Raw genomic sequence first — 19704 nt, 5'->3', positions numbered from 1 at the left:
GGACTTCTAGGGAGTTGTGGGAGGTGGACGATGGGGCCTGTGTCACCACGGCTCTGCAGGGTTGAGCTCAGAACGTGTGGTGCTGAGTCCTAACATCCATTTTACAGCTGAGGCCACCAAGACCCAGCAAGGAGGTGTGGCTCAGGAGGGGGTGCTCACCAGCTCAGCGTCAGCCTTGGCGTCATAGTACACGATGTCTTCCTCCTGGTGGGGGGAGAGAGGCCTCAGCACTAGCTGCTCAGGGTCCCGAGACAGACAGGACTCCTAGCCTCAAGGCCTGCATGGCACCCTTAGATTCCTCTGGGGCAGAGACTGTCCCTTTCCCCCACCCAGAGCCACCCTCCTGGAAGGGCTGGATGGGTCAGGGCTGGGAATGCAGCCAGGCCCATCTTCAGAGGCCCTGCACAGGCTCCAGGAGCATGCAGTACCCCTCAGCTGGAATTCCCTGGGCTTCCCTAACTCAGGGGCCAAGGGTCCTGGGTTGCAGCCTTCCAGGCTCTGTCTGCAGAGAGGCAGGCTGAGGCAGCACCAGGGAGCGAGGAAGAGAGAAAACAGAGCCGAGTTTGGGCAGGAGGGAAATAATGACTCGACGCTGCATCTTCCAATTTCTTCTATTAAAAAGCCTGCTCATTACGGGCATGTACTTATTAATTATCTGTGATTTGTTGTGAAATGCGAGGGGGTTTCCACAACAGGAGCGGGAGAAAACAAAGCCCGTCCCTGGCGCCTGCCTCCCGGCCCTCACCCGCCTGTGTGTGCCCCGCCCGTCCCTGGCCCATGTCTGCTTGCCAGTCGCCTGGGTTCTTGGCCATCTGTGCGTCATAATCACTGGCCGCCCCAGGGACCCGTAACACAAACGGGCTAATTTCATGTGTAATGATCTTTAATCAGAACCGAGCACGGCTGACAGAGGCCGCCAGAAGGTGAGCCCGGTGTCAGCCAAGTGCCACTGGCTTAGGAGGGGCTGCCGCACTCTGCCCCCGTGGGCTTCAGGGCCACAACTCAGGACAGAGCCACTGTCCAAGTCACCCTCTCCAGGTGCTCCTCAGCCCTGTTTCGTACAGCAAAAACCTGCAGCATGGCCCCGGTGGCCCCTTACTCACTCAGGGCTTGTTTCTTTGTGGTCTGCAGATGGGAGTGGTGACCAAGTCTGTTCCCCAGGGCCTGGCTGTGAAACAGCAGGCAGAGCCAGCCGTCACTCCACCAGGGCAGATGTCACCCTGGACACTCGCTTCCCAAGGCCCAGCTGGGGCTCACTCAGTGTGTGACCCCAGGACTAGACCACTCCCTCTCTGAGCCCCAGGCTCCCCAGACTCCCCAGGCAGGACTCTGGGAAGGCTTGGCTGTGGTGACTGCCCAGGGGTTGCGTCAGTACCTGGGACTGTTTCAGGGAACAGTCCTAGTCTGTCTCTCGCCAGGGGTTGAGGGGCTGCAGGCCACCGGCTAAATGTGCAGGCTTAGTCCCAGCATTCTGGAATACTGACTGCATGCCTGGCACCACGCATGGGCAAGACCGCAACTTCCAGATGAACGTAAGACCAAAGGTGGCCCGAGAGTTCCAGCATCCAGGGCACCTGCCGTGTCTGGTGCTTTCTTACAGCAACCCTATGACCCCATCAGTCAGACGCTTTGAGGGCAGGGAGAAGAAAGCCTTCGCACCCTGGCTCCAACCTGCCCTCCCAGTCTGTTGCCGACCTTGCCCAGACCCACCACCCACCAGTGCAAGAAGACTGCGCCCCTGGTGGGCCTGGGGCGGGGGCGGAGGCCGGGCCCAAGCTGCAGGGGGCTCGGTCTTTCTCTGCACCCGGCTCCAACCAAAGTGCATAATGAAAGCTGACATTACATCAAACACAATAAGGAGTTTCAGTTGATGAAGATCATTCCTGAACACACAAACCCATTAAACTGAGAGGAAAAAATATCAATTCAACACACTCGCTGTGAAAAGAAAATGTGATTTGTTATCTAAAAGGGGGTTATAAACACAGCTCTGATGCTCTTTCCCTCCATAATGAAAACGGGCGGGTGCGGTGGGAGGACTGCAGATTACAACCTGGGGCCTCACTCACTCACTTCTTAGGCAAACCTTCCGCAAGGATGGCAAAGCACACAAGCGGGGGCTGGTCACTTGCAGCCCTCAGGAGCCCTGGACTCCCCCAGCTGTGGCTGGGACCTGCCTGCACCTGAGTCAACACTAGGCACCTCAGCGTTCACTGGGGCCACCTCTCCAGCTGCTCCAGGGGCTCCGCTTCTCTATTCTGCCGTTTCACGGTCTTAGTGGAACATCAGATATTGGTGGCATCAAGGACATAGGGGGACATGTCACCCAGGAGGATTCTTAGCCCCCTGCAGATGACAGATGAAGCTCAGGATTCTGTATGGCCTCCCTGCCCCCCAGGGCTTGATGCATGTGGGAATGACCCCTCTCGGCCTCTCCTGCCTCTAGGAGGGCGAGACCATGCCCCTTCCTTGGTAAGAAGAGCATGGATGGGCCGGGTGCGGTGGCTCAAGCCTGTAATCCCAGCACTTTGGGAGGCCGAGATGGGCGGATCACGAGGTCAGGAGATCGAGACCATCCTGGCTAACACGGTGAAACCCCATCTCTACTAAAAAAATACAAAAAACTAGCCGGGCGACGTGGCGGGCGCCTGTAGTCTCAGCTACTCAGGAGGCTGAGGCAGGAGAACGGCGTGAACCCGGGAGGCGGAGCTTGCAGTGAGCTGAGATCCGGCCACTGCACCCCAGCCTGGGCAAGAGGGAGACTGTCTCAAAAAAAAAAAAAAAAAAGGAAGAGCATGGATGGTGGCACACAAGGTCATACATGTGAAAACATATCATAAATACATGTGAATGCTATGCATGAAGTGGTGTGGAGCTGTGGCAGGAGGGGGCCGTCAGGGTCAGGATGGGAGGGTCCCCGAGAAGGCCTCTGTCTGCTTGGGCCAACACAGTACCTGGGTTAAGCAACAAGGAGGCAGTATTCTCTAGTGACTGAGTACAAGGGCCTCGGCAAAGAGTCCTGGCCTCAAATTCTGACCTGGACATGTGAGCTCTGGAATCCTGGGCAGTGAGTGAAGACTGAGGCTGAGCCAAAAAGGACCCAGCCTACTGGCTTGTCCCAGTGGCCCTCTGAGGAATTCCAGGGGTCACCCCCGAGGAGGCAAGGCTGCCCAGTTAAATCACGCAGCCTCCATGAGGCCTCACCTCTGGGTCTCTATTTCCCCACTCGTAATATCCTCTGAGGGCGTGAAGAGAACAGGGAGCTGGGCCTCCCCAGGGGTAGGGCCAACTCTGCCCATGAGGGGAAACCTTCCGTCTTCGCAACTCCACAGCCCAGAGGAGAGGCTGAGTGTGGAAGAACCCTGGGTGGGGTGAAACGGGTGTCCTTAATGTCTGGGGTCCACTCCCCTGACATACCCTGTGTTACCTGACATTTTAGGGGCCATTTTGCCCAACTGGGCAGGAATTGGGGGAATCACCCACTCTGAACTCACACACATGCCCTCCCATGTGGACTTGGTACACAGATAATAGGCGAGGGGCGGGGCAGGAGGGTCCATGTGACCCTTGTGTTGGTGACACACATTCTCCTTAGCAGGAGCCAAGCCCAAGAGAGGTGTGAGGAGGGTGGGTCTCGGAACAAGCTGAGGAAGTGAGCACGGGGTGAGCGGAGGAAGGGCAGTTGCCATCCGAGTTCAGTGCTTAGAAGGTGGCTGCCAAGGCCTGGCCAGACATGACTGCCGCCTGCCCACCAGCTGCCTGTGCAGGCCCAGGCCAGCCACCCGCTGCACCAGTGAGGACGCTTGGCCTTCCTGCCCTGGCCTAGTGCCAGCTCAGCCCGGCCAAGAGGACTGTTTTCTGAGAGAGCCGTCTGTCGCTGGCTTGGCAGAGGCTCGCAGGGGCCCTATGGCTGGGTCAGACCCTCAGGCCAGAAAGGCCACCTGTCCTGTCCAGCTGGCTCTTCCAGCCTGGCCCAGCCCCCACACAGCCCTCCTTTTAGTCCCTAGGCAGAGCTCCGTCCACGCCCACCATCACGTTCCCCAGGGCAGGGCTGTGTCCTTCCCTTACGCTTCCCAGGGGAGGGCTGTCTCTTCCATTCAACTCCCAGTGCATGGCTTTGTTTCCTGTAGGCCCTGGTGTTGGCACTGAGGCCCTGGGGCCAATGGCCACTTCCCCCTCCCCTACCCATGCCCTGGCCCAGCTCCTCCCTGGTGGTGGTTTCGGTGGCACACAGTATTGGCATAGTTATGGTGCTGGCACCAAGTGTGGTCTGGCAGGTGGTCCCTCTTCATCTATCCTAAGCGTTATGGGCACCAGGGCACCTGCTGCCCGCCTGTGGGGGCATGTGAGGCATTGTCTGCTAATCAGGGCCATCGTTTCCCTAGTGTCCAAGGGTCTGGGTTGGCCAGGGACGAGGAAAGGGGATAGGAGTTTTACATCCAGGCATTGCCCTCTTGATCTCTTGTCCCAGCTCTGACCCTGCAGACTCCAGAATCCCCTACCCCCCAGGCTGAGGTCAGTGGAGTTGTGGGCGTGCGGATGTGGGTTATGACACTGATACCATTGTCTGTTCCTCAGAGGTTTGCACCTGGACCTGCTGTGTGCTGTCAACACAGGGACGGCCACACCCGGCTGATGGTGCAGTGGATTCCAGTCTGGCCACATGAGCCAAACATCTCCTCTGTGGCCAGAACAGTTGGGCACCATCCTCCCCATCTCAGACGTAAGAAGACTGCTTCTGGTCACCCTGTCACTGCTGTGGGCAGTGGGGGCCGATCCTAGGGTTGGGGCTAGAAAAGGGAGTCCTAGGCAGAGATCTGGAGAGAGAGGCTTTGCACTGAAGGAGGGGTAGATAAGGGCATTCCTAGGAAGAGGGCCTGAGTTTGAGGCTGGAATTGTGGCACAGGCCAGGTACCTCTCCTGAGTGCTGGGGGAACATGGCTCCTTGTCTGTCACCTCCTGAAGGTCGTTGGAAGGATGTGGTTTCAGGGGTGGGTGGTGTGCCTGCAAGGGACAGAACAGCATCCCTTCCTAGCCTCAAGTCCCTGCACCCTCCCCTGGCATGGACAGCCCCTCCTGCAGCCACTGCTGCCAGCTCTCCCTGACAGCCCGAGCATAGCTGGCTGGTGTTGGGCTCTTAGACACACCATTAGCATTGATGCCTTTCAGCCTGGCAGTTGTGGCAGCAGCAGTGCTTCCTGGGAAGAACAGTGACCCAGTAGATGGGAAGGAGGGAGGTGACTACAGCCCCACCCACCCTACCTGAGACACCAGTGGGACAGGCCAGCAGGCACCCGGCGGGATGTGGCAGGGAGGGAGAGGAACAAGGCCGGGCCCAGCTGGCCCTGTGGTCACACCCACAGCTGGGGGGCACCTCAGGTCAAGCCAGGGGAAGGGGAGCAGCCAGAGCCCTTTACTGCCTCATCTCAGGACAGAAGTACTTAGGGCCCAAGGGCTGGTGTGGCCAGAGATGCACCCATGCCATTAGCAGCTTGGCACCCATGTAGCCTGACGTGTGCAGTGATTCCTTCACACCCCAGAGCTGAGCTCACAGGCAGCACTGGCACCAGTCAGTCCTTTGCCAAATGGAGAAACTGAAGCCCTTGCCTGGGTCCCACAGGGACTGTGAGCAAGTAGCACTGGAGTAGGAGAGAGGGAGAGAAGGGTCAGTCCTGTCTCCTGGGGAAGGGCGGTTGGTTTAGGGAGTAACTAGCTCATTCATTTGTTCACCTTAGAAAATCACCTTTCATTTCTAATCTCATCTCTTTTTTTTTTTTTTTTTTTATTGAGACGGAGTCTTGCTCTGTCACCCAGGCTGGAGTGCTGTGGCGCGATCTCGGCTCACTGTAAGCTCCGCCTCCCGGGTTTACGCCATTCTCCTGCCTCAGCCTCCCGAGTAGCTGGGACTACAGGCGCTCACCTTCTCACCCGGCTAGTTTTTTGTATTTTTAGTAGAGACGGGGTTTCACCGTGTAGACCAGGATGGTCTCGATCTCCTGACCTCGTGATCCACCCGTCTCGGCCTCCCAAAGTGCTGGGATTACAGGCTTGAGCCACCGCGCCCGGCCTCATTTCTAATCTCATGTGAACTCCCTGAGGGCAGCACCCAGCACCTGCCAGGGGTAAAGGAAGAATGCCATGGTGTGGGCAAGGTGAGGCAGCTCAGCATGGCCTGGGGGATGGGGACTGGGGAGGAGGAACAGATTTAGAGCTTGGATCATAGGCATGAGCCCCTGACACCCGATAGCCAGCTGTGAATCTCTGCCACCAACAGGTAACCTCCGGTAGGTCTATCCACTCTGTGCTTCTATTTTCTTGTCAAATAGGGACAATAACCCCACTGCTTCCTAGAGCAGATGTGCCTGGCCCAGAGCTGGAGCGAGTCAGGTCTGCCACCCCAACCCTGCCCCTCCCTGTGTTTAGCACAAGACTACTAGGAGGCACGGCCCAGACACCCGAGCAGCTGTGGAGGACACAGGAGCCCTGCCAACTAGTCTGGTTCTCAAGGGTTACATCATCCTTGGCACTGGGGCTTCCTTGAATCCAGGAAGAGCCCTGCCTCCATCTGATGCTGGCTGGAGGGCAGGTATATCTAGCCCCAGGCAAAATCAAATACAGCAAGGAACTGGTGAGGGCAACTCAGGCCTAGGCTGGGATGGGTGAGGCTCCCCTTCACTCCCCCATGCACTAGGCCCTCTGCACTCAGCTTCTTGCATCTCTGCTCCAAGAACCGAGCCTGAGCTCCTTCTGAGGTGGAAGGAGAGGCTTTTGTGACCATGGCAGCCCAGTCCCCTGAGCCCAGCCTGAGGGCCTCCTGGGTGGACAGGTTGCTGTTCAGGGAAGTCAGGGAAGGGAAGTCGGGGAAGGGCATCCGGTCCTCTTTTTCCAGCATCTCCTGCACGTCACTGTATTAAAGCCTCTGACAAGTCCTGAAGTCCAAAGGCTTCTGACCCAGGGTCTCTCCAAGAATCTGAACACCTTATCTGGGGAACATAGGGAACACCACTTTCAAGCAGCCTTCCCACTCACGGGTGACTCCACAGCTCCTCTGGAGTGAATGTGGACTCATACCTCGCTGTATGGCCAGCAGTGAGGGGCACCTGGAGTAGCTGCTGAATGTTGGACACAGACTTCTGGCTCTGCTCCACAGACCCCTCCGTGTCCCTCATGTGTCTGGGTAGCTCCCATCCCCCCGGCATTCACACCCACCCACGGATGGGCATGCCCTGAGTGCTGGGCAGGGCACTGGGGTTCCTACCTTGATGTTGTCCTGCCAGCGGTGTGCTTTCTGGAAGTTCTCGGCAGCATCAGCCAGTCTCTGAGGGACAGAGCACAGGGAGGTCAGAGGCTGAGGAAGGCAGCCTGCCCTATGCCCACCCCAAAGCCTCTCCATCCCCAGCACTCCCTGGGGCCAGGCTGGACCAGGGACTCCCTTCCCCTCATCTTATGAGACCCTCAGAGATTCTCTGCCCCAGATACTCCCCAGCTTGCTGTGTGGGCACCTCCTTGACCACAGCTGGGTCCACGCAGGAAAGGTGAAGCCTGTGCAGTGACCCCAGTGGCATCTCCATGGGACTCCTTGTACTAAGCCAAGCCCCAGTGCCACTCTCTATCCCCCACACACTTGTATCACCCCAGTGCCAAGAGGAAGCTCCTCTGGAGCCAAGGTTGAGCTGTAAGTTAGAGAGTGCTTCGCCTTGCCCTGCCCTTCTGCCAGCTACCCAGAGCCCCACAGGAGGGGCCCACAGCCCACCCTGCCCACCCAGGCCCATGGTCCCTCTCCCAGGGTTCCTGAGCCCCTTCCCACAGGGCTCCCAAGCCCCCTGTCCATAAGAGCCTCTCCTGTTCTTTGGGGCTGGTTCCAGTGGCCTCTTGCAACAAAGCCCCTGTGCCTGAGAGCAGAATGTCCCTCAGGGCATAGCTGTGTGCCCATCCATCCCACACCTGCCACTGGGCACGCTGGGTGCCAGACTGCGCTGACTGGTGGAGGTGTGACAGGCCTGGTCCTGCCTCTCACAGCTCACAGGCACAACCTCGCAGAACCACCATGGCAGGAGAGGTTGAGGGGCAGGAGGCACAGTGCTGTGGGGGCTAGGGACCTCAGGGAAGGCTTGCTGGAGAAGGCACTGGGGCCTGGCCACCCTCTGGGCCTAAGCCCAGGTCACCCAGACATTCTTATTAGGTACTTTCTTTTTTTTTTTTTTGAGATGGAGTCTAGCTCTGTCGCCCGGGCTGGAGTGCAGTGGCCGGATCTCAGCTCACTGCAAGCTCCGCCTCCCGGGTTTACGCCATTCTCCGGCCTCAGCCTCCCGAGTAGCTGGGACTACAGGCGCCTGCCACCTCGCCAGGCTCATTTTTTGTATTTTTTAGTAGAGACGGGGTTTCACTGTGTTAGCCAGGATGGTCTCGATCTCCTGACCTCGTGATCCGCCCATCTCGGCCTCCCAAAGTGCTGGGATTACAGGCTTGAGCCACTGAGCCCGGCCATTAGGTACTTTCTAAGGATCCTGTCTCTACAGGAAACTTTGGGGCTCCCAAGGATGGAACTGAGTCTGGCCCTGGAGGCCTTCTGCAGAGCTGAAAGCAGTGGTGTCCTGTCAATCATAATGACAACCATCACTATCAACTGGCCACCTACTGCACACCGAACCCTCCCCTGGCCAGTGACTCGTGTGCTGTGCACCTTGTACCATTCACAGTGTGCCTGGCATGGGGCCATTGTGGCCCTCCTCAGATGAGGACGGCCAGGCACAGAGACGGTGAGCAGCCTGCCCAAGGTCACAAGGTGAGACCGGCTCAGGCTGGGCCCTGGAGCCCAGCCCTCACCATTGCATTAGTCTTGCTCTAACCATGACCGAGATCCAAGGACCAGCCTCTGTTGGGCCCACCATGCCCAGTGAGGCGCGTGGCTCTGGTCTCTCACCCCATCCCACCCTGTCCCACGGTGAAGCAGGCGTGTCCCACCTCCAGGCCTACAGCCTTGCTCAGAAGGTCCTGCCCCTTGGTATTCAGGACACCTCACCCCCATCCTTGAGTCCAGGCCTGATATGACATGTGGGCCCTGGAGGGGACGTCCTCCTAAAGCCTGTCAGTTGCCCATTAGGGGGAAGTGGGAGTCAGGTCATGGAGGCCGGCGTTTCCTCCTCTGAAGCATGGACTAGCAGGGCAGGGAGCAAGGTGGGGCCTCCTGTGGAGCTGTGGTCTCTGCTCTCCTGGGGCAGGGTGTCACACCCCCATAGTTAGAGTGGCTGTCCAGGGCCATCCCCAGTCCCACTGGGCCAGCTCCCCCTCCTCAGGCCAAGGACACTGCATGGTGGGGAGGCTATGAGGCTGGGGTCCCGGGAGCAGGGAGAGAAAGTGCCTCTTGGGGTCAAACTCTCTCACCCCACAGAGCTTGGCCCTCCTGGCCTCTGCTTCCCTCTCCTTTGTAGGCTCAGTCCTCTGTCCCCCACCACCCTTAATTGCAGGGCCTGCTTGGCTGGGACCCACACCCTCCTCTCTCCCCAGCCCAGCCTCACACTCCTAGGGTTTCGGGGGCCCCAGGTCTCTCTACTCCGTGACGCCTCCCATGTCTTGCCTCCAATCCTGGCCCTCCTGAGCTCCTGGACACTTCCCTGGAGTGACCCTCAGACCCACCTGAGCTCAGAGTGCCCCTCTGGGGCAGGCCACCCACCCTGGCCCCTCTGCCTCCTCCATTCCACCCCTGGCATCCCTTATACCACCTGTGCATCCCCAGCTCAAGCTCCGTCCTGCCTGGAACCTGGGTCCTCTCATCCTCGTCACCTATTCTCCACACAACACCTGGAGCCTTTTCTCCAAATGTAGATCTGGTCACATCACCATCCCCTGTCCTGAAACCCTTCAGTGGCTCCCACTTCTCTGCACGTAAAAAGTACAACCTTCTCGAGGTCCTGTAGGGCCCACCTGACTCCTCTTCTTGCTTTTCCATCCTGGAGCCTCCTCTTGGCCTAAACCACAAATGCCCACCCACTGATCCCAAACCCAGGGATGGATGAGGTCCCCAATTCATAAGCCTGCAGTTCCCTTGTATAGAGGGCATTACTGTGTGACTTGTACGGTTCACAACACTTGTCACCAGTGTTAGTCGAGCAACTCCAGTACGGCAGGTGCTGGGCTCAGTACTTGGCCTGGAGGCTGTGTAAACCTGATGAGCAGTGCGTGGGTGGAGCTTTGTCATCACTGTGCCCCTCCTTCCTTACCTGGTGACCACTACCTTCCCAGGGACGCCAAATCTTCCTCAGAGTGGGGCTCTGCTGAGGCCCCTGTCCTTCCCTGGGGTTGAGACTGGGGCAGAATGGGGGAAGCAGATGCAGTCTCTTGCCACAGAAAAGCCAAAGGGTCGATGGGGCTGCAGATGCCACACTGACACTAGTGGGAGTCTCCAGGCTGGGCCATGACCCTGAGGAACTGTGCTCTCCTGCCCCTGCCTCTACTCCTGGCCAGGGGGTGCCAGCTTCTTCACCCTCTGAGGGCTCAGCTCTGACCCTGAAACCTTTGGGCCCCAAAACATGGGGCTACAGGCCCCTCTGGCTCCAGAGCCTAGCAGACAGGGCAAGGGAGATCCAGAGAGGGAGGCCCCAACCCCCAGCCTCCTTGAGCTCATGGAATCCCATGGGCTCAAAGGCCTGGGTCAGCTCACTGACTCATGAATAACGGAGTCGTAATAGCCACAGCAAAAGGATTACCTTTAATCCTCAGTAACGATCAAGCCATTATTATTTTTTCGGTGTTACAGATCAATCAGTCCATCCCTAGGCACTGGACGTGTGGAAATTGCTAAACAGGCAGGCCCAGTGGTGGGGGAGGAAGGGCCGAGGCAGCTGGTGGGTGTAGTGGAGTGGGCAGGCTTCGGCCACGAGGTTCCATCAGGCCTGAGAATGAGAGGACTGGGACCACCACTGGGGTGCATGAGGGGCCCTGAGCAGAGATCAGAGCCTGGACCCTGGAGTCCCCAAGCCCTGGCCCGGGTTCAAAGTTTGACTTTCTAGGAGCAGGGTCTTCACCACTCTGGTCCTCAACATCCTGCCTATAAACTGGACATAGTAACTGCACCCACTCAGGCTGGCTAGGCTCTTGGCAGCCCCCTTCCTCCAACCCTCAGCAGCTGCACATAGGCAGCCAGTCCCCTGAGGTTTCTCTTGCTGGCTCTTGTCCAGCTCTGGGCCCTCCTGCTATCTGTTCTTTCTGCCTGGTTAGCCCTATCAGACTGTGTTACCTCCCCTGGAAATTTCCTTTTGCCTTTAACCAGCCCTCTGGACAAGGTGGGCTTCCCTCCCCTCTGCCAAGCAGGACATGTCCTGAGGCAGGGATCTCCAAGCTTAGCTCCAACTGCCTGGCCCAGGCTGAGCACCCAGACCTTGGGCTCCTGTCCCCATAGAGCTGACAACAGTCAGGCCTGCTGAGGGCTGGCAGGGAGACCGTGCCCACCCTGCCCCACCCCTGGAGGTTCATCCCTCCTAGCACTTCCCTTCCACCTCTCCCTGGTCCTCCTGATGGTTTGGGGACAGGCTGGAAGCGGCAAGAAACTGAGGCCCAGAGGCAAGGGAAGAACGTATTAGGATACCACACAGGGCAGGGACAGGGTGCCTGCCTATCTCTGGAGTGCCTGCCTGTCTTGGGGAGATGCACTCCATTCCTAGCCCTGACCCCAAGTGCCTGTCCCCCTGGGAGCGATTCCTTGCTTGGGCTCTGGGTTCTGCTCCTGGAGCTGCCTGCAGTCTCTGGTTGCCCTGCTACCAGGCCCTGCACATGCTGCTCCCTCCCAGGCCACTCCTGCCCAGACTCCTCTACCTGCATCCACTTCCTGACCCTGATGCTCAGCGAACCCTCTCCCATGTCTGCTTTCCCCTTGAGCACTGGGTTTGGTGGGTAAGTGTCTAGTGGCTGTCAAGTTTATGGTAACTTGGCCCTGGGCATACAGTAGGTGCACAATGAATGTCTGCTAAATGAAGATTGGGGTGTCTCTGGACCTGTGTAGAGGCCTGGGCTTGAGTCTGGCTTTGCCCAGCCAGTTGTGTGACCCCGGGTGTGTGGTTTAACCTCTCTGAGTCTATTTTCTTCAGCACATCCTGGGGGATAATGGCTGCCTATGGCAATGTAGCTATGAAGTCACTGATGGTGCCTTGTCTGGCCCGTGACGTCCCCATCATGACCAGGGTATTGGAGGGAACCTCAGTGGGACTGCTGAGTGGGGATGCTCACAGCCAAGTCCATCACGGTAACAGCAGGCATTTCAGAGGCAATTATCAGAGAGTTTCACTTAATCAATTTCCCTCAGCTCTGGGAACCATTCTTACAGGAAAAGGCAAGAAAGAGGAGGACTGGTCGTGCACTGGGCTGGGGACAATACTCCCCTGGGGAGCAGCCCCTGCACAGATACCTGAAAATCTCGCTACGTTAAACAGCTTTCAATTGCAGTGGGAGCTGAGACAGTCAAGAACCTGAGATCAGGGACCTGGGGCCAGGATGGGCACCCCTCAGAGGCCAACACCTGGGATAGGAAGGCCCCTTGCATGCCAGGAGGGGAGGGCCTTGGGTGATGGGGGGCTGGGGCTCTTGGGTGCTCTCACCCTCTTAGAGGGCCTGCTCACCCCCACCCCCAGGCTAGGTGCTCCCCACTTTTCCTTGGCCTACTCTCCTCACCAGCCCTCACCTGGGAGTCCCTCCATGCCCAGTGCTGGTGGCTCAGAAGGGTCTGAGGAGCAACTGCCCATCAAATAGGACTTTTTCTGCACAGCCCAGAGGGAAAGGCTGGAAGAGTTCTTTGGTCTTAATTAGTTATGGTTACTCCCACTTCCTACAGGATATGAGAGGCTTAGAAGAAAAGGCCCTGAACCCATGGGTGCAGGATGTTGAGATCTAGGGCAGTGAGGGCTGAGCCAGGCAGAGGCCGTGATGAAGTGTGGGCTGCGGGGTGGAGGCTGGGGGTAGTATGCCCTGAGAATGCTGCTGAGGGCTGCAAGGAAGGTAGCAACGACAAGATATCACTAGGTGTGGTCCAGTGCCTACCCTGGGTGAGGGCTTCACTGCTGCCTCCCCAGCAAGACTCACGAGAAGTAGATTCTCCTTCTCCCCTCCTTTTACAGCTGAGGGAATTGAGGCTCAAAGTATTAGTGTAGCTGCCCCAGACCCCTAGGGAGGAAGAGGGGGCATCAAACCCAGGTTTGCCTGATGGTAAAGCCCAGCAGTGTTGGACAGTGACTGTCCCAGGGAAGGACCATCCCTGGCCAGGTGGGGCCTAGCTGGTTGGGCTCAGGTCCCTCCTGCCACCCCTCAGAGTGGTCCCTTTGCCCTTCTCCTAGGAGAGGGGATCAGTAACTGACCTTCTAGCTGTTCCTCTGAGTTGCCCCCACAAGCCTTGGTATCACTGGGTCCATGCCACGGGAGGGGGCAAGTACCAGGATGCCCAGCAGCCCCTGCCTAGCCCAGCACTGGTCCCACTGCCACCCATCTTCCCTCCCCACCTGTGGGTCCTGCGTTAGCTGTGTATTGTGCACAGAAAGATACTAAATACAGATTTCCAATTTCCAGAGCTGTTATGGTCTAATGAGTAAATAATATACATATTTAAAACTGTCTAAAAACATATCTGCTTAATTAAAATATCTGCATAATAATGAAGCAAGATGCAGCTCTGCAGGAGGGAGCTGAAGCCCCAGGGCTGACAGTAGGGGCAGAAGTGCAGGTGGGGTCAGGGGGCCCTGGCTCTGTGGGCCTCTGCTGCTGCTGTTCCAGCCTTGAGCAGACGTTTGTCTGTTCATCCACCTCCTGCTCCAAGCAGGTGCGTCCACAGTCAGGGACCAGGAGAATCGCCACTTGGCCCTGTCCTGGCACCACTCGTGGTCTGAGGGAGGCTTTGTGTGGACAGACAATGCCTGCTACGTGCATGATGGCCGCCTCAGCGACTTTGTGGCCCTCACACGATGTGCTCAGAGCTTTATGGACACAATCTCACTTACTACAACCTTCTGAGGGCAGATCTTGCCCCGACCCCACATTTTGCTGGGTTCTGAGGGATGAAGAGAAATGCAGCAGGATCGGCAGCGAGGGTCAAGCAGGATCCGTGACTTATGCGCTGAGGGTGATGGAGACACGCCAGTGGCTGCGCTTTCCTGTCGGGTGTACTGCTGACATGCGTGCCTCCTGGGACAGGACAGGCACCCAGCCTTACCCATCCCTCAAGGCCGCTTCATTCGCCCCTTGGCTGCATCTATGCTGGACACGCTTGGCTCCTGTCCCATCTGTATTTTTTCCTTAAAAATTTTGTTATAGTTTTTATTAATTAATTATTACAAGACAAGTTCTCTCTATGTTGCCCAGGCTGGTCTCGAACTCCTGACCTCAAGTGATCCTCCTGCCTCTGCCTCCCAAAGTGCTGGGATTACAGGCAAGAGCCACCACGCCCAGTCCATGACACATCTTAAGGTTCAAACCTACTCTTTTTGTATTAACCATGTTTACAACTTAAAGATAAAATGACCACCAGAGCAATAAAAAACACTCAAACCCCAGACCACAATTCCAGCAAACAGAAGCCTGCAAGGAAAATAAACATTTCTGGCACAGAGGGTGCCTCTGGGGAAGGCTGGCATGGGAGGCCACTGCCGCTATCGGCAGCAACAGGCTCCCTGACCTTTTCCCTCACAGGACTCATGCATCTTCTGCGAGTTGATAAAAAAAATTAGTAAAATGGATTTTTATTTATTTATTTTAAAAAGGTCAGAATCCATGTAACAGGGAAAAACCCATTCGAGTTGTGGTCTCCCTCTGCAGCAGGGCGGCCGCCACTCCACCCGGGCCCAGGCCTGCCGGCTCCCTGTGGGCGCCATGAGCTTGATAATCAGTGCCTGCACCCCCTCATTCCAGCCTGGAAGGGGCAGGCTGTGCTTCAATTTCCTAGGAAAAATATGAAGAAATGAGGGGTGGCCTGTGATGGAGACGCAGAGGGAACGACTGTGACCAGCCAGGGTGGGGAACCTGGTATCCCAGAGGCTGGAATTTCAGGTCAGAGAGAATTTTCCAGAACATCCTGGGCTCCTAGGGATCCTTGCCATGTTGTATTTTGCCAAGAGAGGACACTTTAAAAAACTCCCACTCTCTCTCATTACTGTTACGTTACCAAAAAGTGAACATTTTATTTTTATTTTTTAATTTTTTTTTGAGATGGAGTCTTGCTCTGTTGCCCAGGCTGGAGTGCAGTGGTGCGATCTCAGCTCAATGCAACCTCTGCCTCCCGAGTTCAAGCGATTCTCCTGCCTCAGCCTTCTGAGTAGCTGGGACTATAGGTGCCCACCACATTTGGCTAATTTTTGTATTTTTAGTTTCACCATGCTGAAACAGGGTTTAACCATGTTGCCCAGGCTGGTCTTGAACTCCTGACCTCAGGTCATCCGCCTGCCTTGGCCTCCCAAAGTGCTGGGATTACAGGTGTGAGCCACTGCACCCGGCCAAAGTGGGCATTTTAATATCAAGAGGAGGAAGGCCATGAGCTCTGAGATCCCTTCCCAAGGAAGTAAAGGAAGTGGCACTCACAGGTGGTAACAGGTATTCTACCAGCTTTCATTGCTTTTTTGCTTCAAACTGGAACCACAATCGATACAGAAAGAGAAGGTCGGATATGTCCTGGGACAAAAGACAAATGTGTCCAGTGTGAACAGGGAGGGGGTGAGGAAAGGGGCCTCTATGGCTGGGCTGAGCATTTGCAGAAACCATCTTGAATTTACAAGCCAGTTTTCTGGAACTGGGCGTGAAACCCGTCCTCTGGAGATTTCAACTCTGCAGCAGCAGACAGTCAGGAGGAGGTGTGGGCGGACCTGGCAGCCGCATGCTGGAAGCTGCAGGAAAGGTCTGGCCTCAGGGCTGCAGGTCTCTGCCTTACCCAGTCCCCTGGTGAGCTCCCAGGTCTCCTGTTGAGCACTTGCAAGAGGTGCCCCAATAAGAAATAAACCAATACATGCAACAAACTGCTTCAGGTCCACATTTGGACTGTGGCTTCAGAGCCCAGCCATATGGAGGCACCTCACCCCCAAGGAACCCAGAGCTGAAGGCTACTCCAGGCTGCTGGGGCTCTTTCCAAGATACTGCCCTGCTCAGCCCCATCCCACAAGGGCTCAAACGGGTGGGAATCCACCAACCTAGGTGGCACCCCTCCTTAAACCCCAGCATGAAACTTATGCATCTTCACAGGTCAGTCAGTCCCTGGCAACTCAGGTGGAATTTCTCAGAATTTTGCCAGTTTTGTGTCAGTTTTCCTCCCTTTAAATTATGATCCATAATTCATCAACATTTCTCTCATTCTTAGAAAAAACCATGCAGATAGCACTGGGTGAGGGTACCACACGGAGGCCATCGGCCACTCTAGGCAGGGGAGCAGGGACACATCCTTATCTCAGTGCTCTCTGGAGCATGGTGCTGCATCCTGTCCCCTCATCAGGCCCCATTCTAGAAACGTGTGTGGGCACGGGGGTGGGTGTTGAGTGTGACAGTGCCCTTCTTCCTTGTTCTGCCACAGAGGCCAAGGTACCCAAGTTCCTGGGGCTCGGCAATTGACCCACCACCTAATTTGGGGAGCACTGCCCTCACCTCTCTGTACCTTGATCTCTCACCTATAACAGGGAGGGAACAAAACCCTGCCTGGGCCCCTCCCAGGGCTGCGAGGATGTGGATGGAGAGCAGGGCATAGACAGGGAACAGGATGGGGACTCACTTTGGAAACTGAAGACAACTCCAGGTTCTGGGCTGCACCTTCCCTTACCTCACTCCAGGGGCCTCCTGACTGGTTCCCCCTCCCCCAAACTCAGCTTCTCTCTTGGGCCTTCTGAACTTGGCCTGACCTGTTTTCTTCTGCAGCTTGTGCCAACGGGCTGCCCTTCTCCTCAGCACCAACTTCGCTGAAGATTTTGTTCATTACCCCACTGCAGCCCTGCTTGGCTTCCAGCCCTACTCCCGAGACCCCCTCCTTGCCTCCCTGACCAGACCTCTCCTGAGCCCCACAACCCATCTTCAAACTCTCAGCCCAAGCTGGTTGGCATGAACTCATCTGCCCGGGCCCCCACACCTTCAGGTCTCCCCAACAAGTTCTGTGACCTGTCTGTGTTTCCTGGATGCTTGGACCACTACTCCCTTTCTAACACTATCCTTTATCAGGCCCTGACAACCTCATCTCTCTTCCAACACACTGATCTTGAACTTTGCCTTCCTGCTATGCTGCAGTTTCAAAGCCTTGTTAGTGCTGCATCCCAAGCCTGGAGTGCCTTTTCTCATCCCCTCCCCTGGCCGGCTACTCCTCATCCTGTAGGAGTCACTGCTCTTCTGCCTCCTCCATGAATCCTGGTGCCCTGTAGGGCTGGGTTCCCAGAATTGCCCTGGGGTTTCCATCACTGCATGTACCTGACTTCCTCTCAGATGTGGCCCCTCAAAGGCAGGGACTTTATTCATAGATCTGTGTGGCCCCAGTGCTGGGCAAGCCAGCTCAGTGAGGAAGTGCTAAGTGACCTCGGGCTCCCATCACAGTCAAGAGGTCAGGGGGTGGATCAGGAGGTGCCCTTGGGGATCTGCTGGTTTGGAGGCCCTGGGTCTCCTTGGGATAGAGATGGTAGAAACCAGGTCAGAAATGGTGCTGATGACAGAGAATAGGGATCCAAGATGGCGTTGGGGTGAAGGTGTGAGTGGGGTGGGGCTGAGTCTAAGTACAGGCCTCACTGTGTGCTCCATGAAGAGGCATCTGAGGGGCAGCCTCTGGGGTCTGAACTGCTGATGCCTGCTCTCCAGGACCACAACCCCACTCTAGACCTTGTGAAAATGTTACCCATTAGCCCCACTCAGCTGCTGCCAAGTCAGTAATAACATAGTTATTAGCAGAAGCCCCCATGGCTCTGCTGGAATGAGAGGCAGAGGGTGGTAGACAGGAGTGCCTGAATCCCCAGGGAGCTCAGCACCCCTGCCTTGGTGCCAGATCAGTGCATTCTCCTGACATGCCCTAACATCCTCTTCTAAGAAGGCTTCTCAGATGCCTCTATGCTCCGCTGTGGCTCAGGGGCAGGACACAGGAGGGTGATGGTTCCCATGGGAAGAAGTTGATGTGACCCTCCTTCCTTCCTGTCAACTCATGTTTACTGAGCACCTACTGTGCGCAGTAAACTGGCCTGAGGAGGTTAGTGAGCATTACAGACACAACCCTGCTCTTACATGGGGTGCCAGCAGTAAGTTCTTCTTTATATCTCACCTAACTTCCTCCCACTGCAATTCAGTCCCACTGTCTTGAGCAGAGAACTTGCTAGAGGCCTCTATAGGAAGAACTGCCTGGGATGGCCCCATCACTGGAAGAATTTAGGGTGCTAGGAAGCTGCCCTGCATGGGAACGTATTCCCACCTGAAAGCTGAGAGTGAGACCCCACCCCAGCTAGAACAGGAGAGTCTGAGTCCCAGCCCAGCCTCCAAGCTCCCTTCCCACGATGTTATTTTTATACTTTTTCCTAAAACACAGCCTGAGCGGGCCCTTTTCGGCTCTATTAACATTAGGAATCTAATCAGTAATCAGGCAGCTCATAATTTTCTGATTAGCTTTGATTAGGCCCAACCTCAGGAGAAGGAGTGGGACAGTGAAGAGGGAGGTGGGGACAAAAGGGCCCTGAAATGTGCGGGAGGGGGCACTGGTTGGGCTAGGGGGAGGGCAGTGGAGAAGAGCCCCTAACCCCATTGTTGCCTGTTTTGGGGAAGGGACGTGGAATGGAATTGTGGGTTGCGCCGAGTCAAATGGGTTGCACGGTCAGAGAGCAAGGGCAGCGGAGCGGCGTCGGGAGGGCGGAGCTCAGCCCACTTAGGCAGCAGGAACACCAGAGCAGGTTGGCCCAAGACTTTCAGCACCATGGACAGAGGCAGGGAGGCGGGTCAGGGCTGGGTTTGGGCAACCACCTGGGTGTTACCTTGCCCAGGCCCCCTGGGTGGCACTCAAAGAATGATCCCAGGCATAACCTTGAGTAACGGTGACAGTGACAGAAGGACAGGCCTGCCCAGTGGGCTGCAATATGTGACCTCGGATATGGAGAACTGGCCCTGGCCACTTACTAAACACACCACAGGCAGGGCCTGCCTTGACGATCATCCCTTCAAGGTGAAGACAATGAGGTCAGGGGCCCACTGGCCCCCCGTACAAAGGGGGAGCTGAGGCCTGGAGGGACTGTCAGGCCACTGTACCATTAGGGACAGAGCCTGGACCCGTACTGAGGCATCCCAGGCCAGGGCCAGATATCTCTCCTGTCTAAGTTCTGTTTGTGGCTTTTGCATCACATACTCAGATGGAGCCATGGTGCTGGCCAAACCAGACCTCCTAGGCCTGCCACTCGTGGGCTCTGACCCCTGCTTGGACCCTGTTCCTGGCAACCATGAGGACTCTCCAATCCCCACCCACTATCAGTTGCCCTTCCCCACAGATTCAGACTTCTTGTAGCCACATCCTGAAGCCCTATTCAGGTCAGAGTCAGAGTGGCTCTGCCCCTGCTCCTGGTCTGGGATCACAGGTCATCGCCCTTTGTCAGATGCAGCCATCCAGGTGACCGCTGATGAAATACACGAACCTGTTGGAGAAGACATGCACAGCTAATGCCATGCAAATTGGCACAGAGGCAATCAGCCTGACTCTAAAAGCTGCCCCACTGGCCGCAGGCTGGCTCATTGTCTTTTCTG

At 56.6% G+C, this 19704-nt stretch overlaps 1 protein-coding gene across 2 annotated transcripts in view; it reads right to left on the bottom strand.

Annotated features, from left to right (window-relative positions):
- CACNA2D2 (calcium voltage-gated channel auxiliary subunit alpha2delta 2) overlaps window positions 1-19704 on the bottom strand; it is a 140891-nt gene that overhangs the window by 24265 nt on the left and 96922 nt on the right. For both annotated transcript variants that reach the window (XM_023231425.2, XM_023231424.1), the window contains exons 4-5: window positions 7259-7318; window positions 160-204 (exon numbers count right to left, since the gene is read on the bottom strand). In XM_023231425.2, coding sequence (XP_023087193.1) covers window positions 160-204; window positions 7259-7318 — 105 coding nt within the window. The remainder of the gene's footprint in view (window positions 1-159; window positions 205-7258; window positions 7319-19704) is intronic.

This window comes from Piliocolobus tephrosceles, chromosome 2 (genome assembly GCF_002776525.5).
Source record: "Piliocolobus tephrosceles isolate RC106 chromosome 2, ASM277652v3, whole genome shotgun sequence".
NCBI lineage: Eukaryota > Metazoa > Chordata > Mammalia > Primates > Cercopithecidae > Piliocolobus > Piliocolobus tephrosceles.
The sequence above is the reverse complement of the archived record's forward strand: the minus strand, read 5'-3'. Positions and strand labels throughout refer to the sequence as shown.